The sequence below is a fragment of the Coptis chinensis genome, chromosome 7, assembly GCF_015680905.1.
Source record: "Coptis chinensis isolate HL-2020 chromosome 7, ASM1568090v1, whole genome shotgun sequence".
Lineage (NCBI taxonomy): Eukaryota > Viridiplantae > Streptophyta > Magnoliopsida > Ranunculales > Ranunculaceae > Coptis > Coptis chinensis.
In genome coordinates, this window is record NC_141462.1 from 90,531,922 (window position 1) to 90,541,018 (window position 9,097).

Here is a 9,097-nt window from a genome sequence, read left to right on the forward strand (position 1 = left end):
CATTTCCTTGGTGCTGCTGCCAGGACTTCGTCTTCCAAGATGCAGTTTCTTGCATTTGTATACTGGCTCAGTGCCGTAGCTAGAACATTTCTCTCTTGGATATACGATTAAGGTCAGCTGCATCAGTGTTGGATATTGCTTTTGCAGTAACAAGATCGTTTTGTACACTCATCATGGCAGGTCAGATGGATTCTGGACATACGGAACAATTACGGTAGTAGCTGGTGGGTGCAAATACACAACTTTAATACAACTACATGCAAAACCCACAAACAAGCACATGCAAAACCCACAAAGACAAATGAATGCATTGCAGGTTTGCAGTTTAACACTGGGCTGAGCCAAATTATCTGAAAACCATATCAAGAAATGTATCAATTTGACACTGGGCAGAGCCAAATTATCTGAAAAACACATCAAGAGATATATATAGTTTTGTCCAAACATAACTTTACTTTTCTCTACAAACATGAACACGCCTTTCCCTCTTCAAACAAAATTTTGAACAGGTCAGCTGACAATGAAATCACAATTGTGGTCTAAACACTTTGGTCTTTCAAACCCTATCAGGAGTAGTACAAAATAGATTACAGTAACTTCAGATTAGTCAAAAGACTCCCAATCTTGAGTTGCTTCTGACGATGATACTGGGGGAGGAGCACTCAGACTTCCAACTCCAGAGTCAAATTTCTCCCATTTAGTTGTGACAGACACTGCATTGCTGCTATCACTAAAAGGGTTGGAGTTTCTTGCTTTAAGAGTGTCAAGTGTCTCCACCAAGCTCTGCACACGACGAACCTGTGAAAGAAAGAAATTGAATCTGAAAGTTAGTAACACTGATATATAAAGAACAAGACAAAACCATGGAAGAAATTTTAGCATGCAAGGTAAAATAAGATGTAGTTCAACTAGCAGAAGAACAACTAAAAAGGGGGTGCCCAACTATCAGTGATGGAAGGCCCCCACCTTTTAGCAAACCTGTTATATGAGAATCAGCTCAAAAGATGGACTAGCAGACCAAGCTGAAACAAATACAAGCAAGCAAGACCCCCTAATCGCGAAAGAAGATTCAATCGAAAAGAATAAATAGCAACTTTAGGGGGAAATGCACAGCTTCAGCCAGCTACTGAAATATATCTGAAAACATATTTGATAGAGTGCACAGAGCTGGTATAACTGTTGTTAGACTTCATGAGTTAATATTCAAATTACAATCTACTGTTTTAAAGGTTGTGCTTACACACTTCCCTTCTATTGTGAAAGCTTTTGCTTTATACTCCTATCAATCTATCATGTATTCATATATATGTACTTAAATTATTGAAGTGTACTTAGATTTCTTTCCTTGATAACTTGTAGCATATCCAAAATTCCAAAAATTAATAACAGTTACTATTAATCTGTAACCATACTCAAACGGGACAACTTGTGCATTATGCAGATTTTTATATTTTAGGATCCTTCGGCCCCAAACCCCACCCCCTGCAGCGGAAGAGAATAAACCCTCAGTGCTATTCTAAGCTAACAAAAAATAAACAGCAATCTTTGCACTAATTTCACGTATAGCAGTGGAGCCAGGATTTTTCTTGAGGCGGGGCAAATTGAAAAATGACAGTCAAACAAAAAATGGCAGTAGTTGCTTGCTGCACTTCTTTACCAATTTTTTCTAAGAGGAGAAATTGCTTCCTACACATCCCCCAATCAGTACAGAAATATCACCTTATTAGCATACAGAAACCAAACTCGATTAGATGTACCATCAACTATACAAGCTGTCACAACAACAATGAAACAATAACATGGAAAAAGTGCTTTACAGAGAACCATGCGGGTGGAATAAAAAATAAAAAAATTGAAGTTGCTCATTGACATGATGTAATCCATCTCTTCCATTGAAGTTTGTACCCCATCTTGTGAAAGCATGTACTGTTGTTAACAGTCCACCTAACATGTATTTTTCCATTTTCGTTTCATGTACTGTCTGTCGTTGTCGACTTATCGTTATGGTATTTCCTTACTCCTCCCCCCCTCCATTTTTTTTTCCAATGACCCAGTTTGTATCTCTGAATAGAAAGTCATACAATTACTAGTAAAGAATCAAGGAAAATTTGGCAGTATTTGAGTTTTTATCCAAAGCATTCAATTGATGGAATCAAAACCAACTCAAAATGACCTTATCTTTCATCCCAAAAGGTAAAATAAAATCCAATAGGCATAACTCCTAAACGTGAGGAACAATATGGTGGATGGCATCACATATGTCCACAATTCAGTAAGTCATGCACTAGCTCAACATGCAATCCACTACTTTAATAGGGCCCTCACTTCTATTCACCTAAGAAAATGTCCATTAGCAACTCGTGGAAATTCAAGTACACCCTCAATCCAAAATTACCTCCCGAAAGGGGTTTTGGTTGAAAACCCCAGAAACTTCGTCCGGTAGTATTTCCAAATATTACGTGGTTAATGAAAGTATCCATGTAATCGCATTACTTGTCAATGAATAAGCATGAATGCCCAAACCTCTAGGAAGATCGATCAGATAAAATAACAAGTGAAATGGTGGGAACCAAACTGCATACATATTAAATGAGTAAACATAATGTACACGACAGACGTATACTAACCTCAGTCCGCCTTTGTGCTCTTGCTTCTCCCTCTGCCTCAATGCCGTCCAATTTCAACAATTGCACCATGAGCAACTCCGTCAACACAACAAACTCCTTCTCATCAACCTTGGTCCCATTGCGCACAGCTGACTCCAAGATGGAAGCCTATAAAGAAAAGAGAATATAAATACAGTTGCTTGCTATGTAAGTTTTAACAGCTCCAAATCAAGTGTGGGATACAAGGATAATAAGCTCAACCTTCTCAGCAAGCCTATCAACTTCCGCTCTAACTTTATTGATAGGTTCACATGCTTTTGATATCTCTTGATTCTTCTTCATTTCTTCAAGTTTCCTCTCCCTACTTGCAGGATCCTCCAAAAGTACCACCTTTGACATATCCTTCACACCCACCATGTGTAAACATTCCTCATCCTCTCTCTCCTTCCCTCTGAACAACAGTCTTTGCTCCTTAGGCTCCAAACCGGTCTCATGGGCTAGAATTCTTTTGAGATCCCCTAGCATTCCAAACAAAGTATGTATAATAAACAACTTTAAGAATCTTTGATTACAGACTTAACAAGGACAATAGTGATCTAGTCACAGGCCGACCAAAAATTTCCCGGATAAATCAGAAAGTATCACCCATATTTATTGGAAAACCAGGTAACCGATATGGATAGTTCCAATCTATATGCACCATACTTTACTACCCTTTTTCCCATGATGCCTTAACCAGAATATATCTGTCCGGTTGTTCCTAACATACTGACAATGTATATTGAACACTCACGGGTACGATATGTAAGACAATATCAATACTTTGGGCACAACTCACAAGTCATAGCAGTCATTAAAGAGAGACCTGAGCATGTATCACTAGGTAGTTAGTTTGAAGAGTAAAACCCTGGTTCGAATACTTCAAATAGCATCGCCTCAAGTTTTGAGAAGATAAACAGTGATTGTCACATTTGGGATGTGGGGGAAGGGGGAGAGTGAAGTCCAGATCAGAAATGATTGACCAACGTAAGGAGATCTTTTGCGTTTAAAGGGATGTAAAAAAACATTTGGGTGTCCACCAATTTTTTGACTGTCACAAAACTCTCTTTCCTAATCTTCCCGGCACGCACGCCCCCAATCTTTATCTCAATTTCGCCCTGATTTTTTTCTCTCTCCCCCCAAATCTTTTTCTTTTCTTATTCTCTCCCCCACCCCCCCTCTTCAGAATCATCATCTTCATCCTCTTTTCCTCATTTATCAACTCATCTAAGGCCGGCCTCCATCGCTTCAGTGGTTTCCCAGTAACACAGTGTTTGGGATTGTGTAAACGCTTATCTAACTATTTACCCAATTCCTGGGCATTTTAGTTTTTAAAACAAGTTCCACACAAGATAAAACCAAATTTCAAAACCAAAACATCTTGCAGTTTAAAATTACCAAAACTAGACTAACAAAATAAACAAAACCTCATCATAGCTAAACCCAAGTTCCTCTATTACACATCATTACATATAAATCATATTTCATATAAATGAAAAAAAGATACTATAAAAATTACCAAAAGTGGCTTGAGCAGGGACGTTGACATCAAGAACAGAAGAACCATAATAGAGTTTGATTTTAATCATGGGTCCTAAATCACCAACCCCTTCATCATCTCTCTTCTGTACAAGCATACCACCAGGTCTAACTTCCCACTCAACCTCTTCATTGTTGACATTCTTCTGTTCTTCAGCTTTTGAATGGGAACTTTTCTTCATTCTTATTTTTTTAATAAAAAAAAAAAGGGAAAGCAGAGATTGAAAGAAAAGGAGGATTTTAAGAGGAAAGCAGTTGGACGGTTTGGGGAAGTTGAAAAAATGGAAGCTTCTAGACTCTAGAGAGAACAATCTATGATGTAGAAGACTGATTTGTTGTCGCAATTGAAATGGCCCAAATTTATCTCCGTTGGGCCCAAAGGAAAGTTTCCTCTTCCAACTAGTAAAAGTTTCCTCTTTTTTCCTTTTTTGTAAATCGATTGATTCGGACCGGTGTACTAAAGGCATTAAAGCCCACCTAAGGCGCAACACCCTCTTGTGCCTTAGGTGCAAAGCGTGGCGAGCGCCTGATTGAAGTGAGGTGCATAGTAATAAAAAAAAAATAGATATATCAAATAAAAAATAAAATAAATATTAATGTGATTGTTTAGCTAAGCTTTCAAATTAATTTTATGTGATTGTAAACATAAAACTATTGTAGTCATTTAAAAGAAAAATCTTAAGCAATAAGTAAAGAGCAAAATAAAACTCGTATCTCTCAATACAATCTAGCTCAACTCTAATAAACTAAAATAATGAACCGATCGAATTGAGCCAAATGAGTTCTTCATAAAATAGAACACGTGATTCAAATTTTAGAATCCTGTAAAATTTCATTTAAAATTTAATCCATCTTTGTGTCTTCTCTCAATCCATACAACTTAGCAAAAACTAGTCAAAATTAAGTTTAAAGTGTACTCCACAATGAAACTTACTAAATTTGTACAATTTCTTATATCATACAACAATTGGATCGAGTGTAAATGTGTTACGTATAGCAAAAATTGTAAAAAAAACGAAAAAACTGTAAAAATTGATAAAGCACGCGCCTTGTGCGCCTCGCGCCTCGACAAAAGGCACAAAAAACGCACGCCTTATGTTACCTCTTGTGCTTGGGTCAAGGCAAGGCACTAAAGTGCGCCTTGCACCTTAGGCGCGCCTATTTGCGCCTTGACTACACTGGTTCGGACAAGTCGGTTGAGCTTTTATCTTGAGTATATATATTCTGACTCTTAGAACCAGTCCAATGGGGATCAGCTATAATGGGCTGCTAAAAGGTGTCATATTGGCCCTTTAGCAGCCCCAGTCAAATTTGGCAGTCAAAATTCGAAAAACCAGTCCAATGGGGATTTTTAGCAGCTGTTAAGTAATTGCAATGGACGACATAAACTCTACCGTCTGTCTAGTCCAGACACCCCAACGGCTAGAAATAGCTAGTTTTTCTGAAATTGCAAATTTATATCAACTACTTCACACAACTCTCTCATAATTTGCTCCCAATTCTCATACAATTTCTATCTACTCCAACTACAACAATCACTACTCCAAGTATAATAATGGATCCAAATGAACATGCGACCACATCAAAAGGAAAGAAATCTACAAGATCCGCCAATTTTTCAATTCAAGAAGATGAGGCTTTTTGCAAAGTGTGGATATATGTTAATGAAGATCCAATTGTTGGTGCGGGGCAACGAGTCACACACTATTGGGAGAGAATATTAGAGAAATTTCGAGAGAGAGAGTTGGTGAAAATAACAAGCAGAAGCAAGGATTCGGTGTCCACTGGATTTGGACACATCCAAAAAACTTGCAACGGGTGGGCGGGAATTATCTCCTTTTCGGAGAAAACAGTAAGAAGTGGCACAATGATCCAAGATCGGTTGGCCGAGGCAAAAATAACATATATGTTGGCTCATAACACACACTTTCAATTTGAGCATTGTTGGGCCCTCCTCAAGAATAGCCCAAAATGGAATGAAGAATTGGAGAGCCGGTCCACAACTACATCAAGGAGACGAACCAACGTCATTCTCAATGTAGATGACGAAGTCGTGCCTTTAACACCCACAACGCCGTCTACAACTCTTGGTGGCGTTCCAATTGATCCGTTTCCTACACAAGTTGGAAATAGAGGTGGAAGTGGAAGTGGAACCAAGAAAAAATGACCACCGGGAACAAGGGGTGAGAAAGGAAGGATGAAGAAAGGAGAAGATAATTACAAGATGATGGAAAAGTATTTGACACAAATGACGAATGCCGCCGCCGATAGGGTGAAAATGATAGAGCTCAAGAAGTGGAAAGAAGACAACAAAATATTACCATAAGATACTTCTACTCTTGAGCCGGAAGTTGCTGAATACTTCAAGACAATGAAAATGGAGATAATTCGCCAAAGGAGATAGAGTGGAACGTTTGGAACTCCAAGTGGTGCTTCTAGTGGTGGTGGTACGGTGTTTCTACTACTTAGATTAATTTCAATGTTGTTTTAGTTATTTTATTTTTATTATTGTTGTTAGTTCATTTCCAATATTGTAATTTCAATTTGAATTTGAATTTAATTTGAATTGTCTTGAAACAACATCAAGTCAAACATAGATAATACTTAAACTATAGAACAAACATAGATAATACTCAAACTACAAACATAGAAATATTCATACTATATTCCTTTATCCGCACAAAACTGCCAGAGGTGATTGATGAGGTCAACTCTTAGTTGAACATTAGTTTATCTGCTCTGAATGTGACGAAGTGTGTTGAGTCTTGTTGCAATTTGCTCATTTCGATTCTCGACAACATACAATGCGACTGCCGACTGGTGGCTCCCAATCCATGTCAATTTGCCAATCTTTGATATCAATCTCTCATCCATCCTCGACAATCATATTATGTAAAATTATACACGTCTTCATTATCCGATTAATGTCATCCCTACTCTACATTCGCGTCGGCCTCTTGATTACCCCCCATCTAGCTTGTAAGACACCAAATGCACGCTCCACATCTTTGCGACACGCTTCTTGCATCTTAGTAAAGAATACCTCTATTTGAGTTGTTGGGTGAAGGATTGTTTGTACAAGTGTAGCCCATTTAGGATAAATTTCATCGGCTAGATAGAAACCCATTTTGTATTGGCGACCATTCACGGTGTAATTGCAATGAGGAGCATCACCACGCATAAGATTGTCAAAGAGGTGAGAACGTTGAAGCACGTTAACATCGTTGTTTGAACCTGCCATACTAAAAAAAGCATGCAAAATCCACAAGTCTTGATCGGTAACAACTTCCAAAATGATTGTAGGTTTCTTCTTATGTCCTACATGTGTACCTTGTCATGTCGTAGGATATATTTCTCATTGCCACTGCATACAATCCAAACTTCCAAGCATACTTGGAAAGCTACGATTTTCACCTTGTGTAAGTAGACGTTGAATGTCTTCTTCGTTTGGAGCCCTCAAATATTCTTCCTCGAAGACCGCCAACATGGCATCATAAAAATGTCTCAAGCTTTCAAAAATGGTGCTCTTTGCGATTTGAATGTATTCATCCCATACATCCGCACTACACCCATATGCAAGCAAACGAATGCAATCAACCACCTTTTGCATACCCGTCAAACATGACTTTCCAATGACATCAACCTTGTATGTGAAGTATTTGTCATGGTTGGAGACGGCTTTCAAGATTTAGAAGAAGAGATGGTGGTGCATCCTAAACCTCCTACGGAAGATATCAAGGGGATACTTTAGGTATTGCACGAAATAATCCCTCCTAATCTTATTGTGAGCGTCGATTCGATCATGATAAATGTACTTTCTACTGGGGACCGAGCCTCGATGATCACGAGTAGCTTCGTACATGTCTTGCAACAACAAGAAAATAGGTATGAACATGTTCTCATCATCATTCATCATGTTCTCATCTTCGGATAAGGAGCTTGATTCAACATAGCGAGAAGAAAAAGCCATTTTGAATGTGAGAAGAAAAGTTGCAAAGTTGAGAATGAATGTGAGAAGAAAGGTTGCAAAGTTGAGAATAGTAATTCAAAAAGTGTGAGTGAAGGCAAAGTTGAGAAATTTGTGGTCTATAAAGTTGACACAAGAAATGAGGTTGGTGGTTGAAGAGCTGATAGTTGAGGAGTTGAGGGTTGAGGCTTTGATGACAAGTAAATGCATGTGAGCAAAAAATTGGTTAAATTTGGCTAAGTCTAAATCGTTTTGAGTGTCTGGAAGGTACGGACGACACAGTATCTGCCATCTGTCCATTTACAACAGACGGTAGAAACTATGCCGTCCGTCTCCCCCTGAAACGTATTGCTAGTGAAGGTCTTAACTTTGGCTAGGTTTTTGACTCCTTTCAAATTTAAGACCCTTTTAGCAGCCCCATTGAAATGACATTTTTGTGGTTGGGGTGCTATATTTGCCTTTAGCAGCCCATATAGCCCCCCAATGGACTTGCTTTTATGTTGTTATGTTGTGGGTGTTGGAATTCTCCTTTTGATATTTCAAATTATTTAAGTATGATTGGTAAAGAGGAAGAACATGAGTGTTCTTTTTCTCTTTGTATTTTGTGTGATGGTTCCACTTTGGTTGGTAATCTTTTGGAAACCGTAAAGGTTCATTTTGTGTAGAACCATACAATTCTGGAAAAATGTGGTATTGAATGAACTCAAGTTTGTGTGAGCTATCTACGGATCCAATTTTTTGGTGAACTATAATTAAGTTAGACGTAGTACGTTCATGTTTGAATTAAGCTATCCGATATGAGATGGAAAATGGAGAAGATCCCGCCTAGAGCTGATCTGGGGAGGATTGAGCATGGAGCATGTGGCGTAGAGCCTTGAACAGATGGGGAACTCCCTTTTTGTGGAGAATATGGAGTTTGCTTCTATAGCCTTCTTGGTGATCTTTC

The 9,097-nt window shown here is 38.4% G+C and overlaps 2 protein-coding genes across 2 annotated transcripts; both read right to left on the reverse strand.

The window, feature by feature from the left end:
- Positions 1 to 337: 337 nt before the first annotated feature.
- On the reverse strand, positions 338 to 4,579 carry BAG4 (BCL-2-associated athanogene 4). Its single transcript, XM_086572540.1, has 4 exons — positions 4,165 to 4,579; positions 2,868 to 3,124; positions 2,628 to 2,774; positions 338 to 798 (listed from the first exon to the last, which is right to left on the reverse strand). The coding sequence occupies exons 1-4, from the start codon at positions 4,364 to 4,366 to the stop codon at positions 604 to 606; spliced, it is 801 nt and encodes a 266-aa protein (XP_086428666.1). The 5' UTR covers positions 4,367 to 4,579; the 3' UTR covers positions 338 to 603.
- Positions 4,580 to 7,122: 2,543 nt separating this feature from the next.
- On the reverse strand, positions 7,123 to 8,154 carry LOC147489890 (uncharacterized). Its single transcript, XM_086574762.1, has 3 exons — positions 8,000 to 8,154; positions 7,557 to 7,747; positions 7,123 to 7,418 (listed from the first exon to the last, which is right to left on the reverse strand). Exons 1-3 carry the CDS (start codon positions 8,152 to 8,154, stop codon positions 7,123 to 7,125), a joined length of 642 nt encoding a protein of 213 aa, XP_086430888.1.
- Between the last annotated feature and the right edge of the window lie 943 nt (positions 8,155 to 9,097).

Excerpts from the sequence above, each read along its gene's own strand:
- LOC147489890 (XM_086574762.1), bottom strand. The coding sequence starts at position 8,154 with ATGGCTTTTTCTTCTCGCTATGTTGAATCAAGCTCCTTATCCGAAGAT. Across the intron at positions 7,748-7,999 it reads GGCTCGGTCCCCAGTAGAAA|TGCGGATGTATGGGATGAAT; the intron begins GTACATTTATCA and ends ATATGGGTGTAG. Across the intron at positions 7,419-7,556 it reads TATGCTTGGAAGTTTGGATT|GTTCAAACAACGATGTTAAC; the intron begins GTATGCAGTGGC and ends TTAGTATGGCAG.
- BAG4 (XM_086572540.1), bottom strand. The coding sequence starts at position 4,366 with ATGAAGAAAAGTTCCCATTCAAAAGCTGAAGAACAGAAGAATGTCAAC. Across the intron at positions 3,125-4,164 it reads CCCTGCTCAAGCCACTTTTG|GGGATCTCAAAAGAATTCTA; the intron begins GTAATTTTTATA and ends TTGGAATGCTAG. Across the intron at positions 2,775-2,867 it reads TTGATAGGCTTGCTGAGAAG|GCTTCCATCTTGGAGTCAGC; the intron begins GTTGAGCTTATT and ends TTTTCTTTATAG.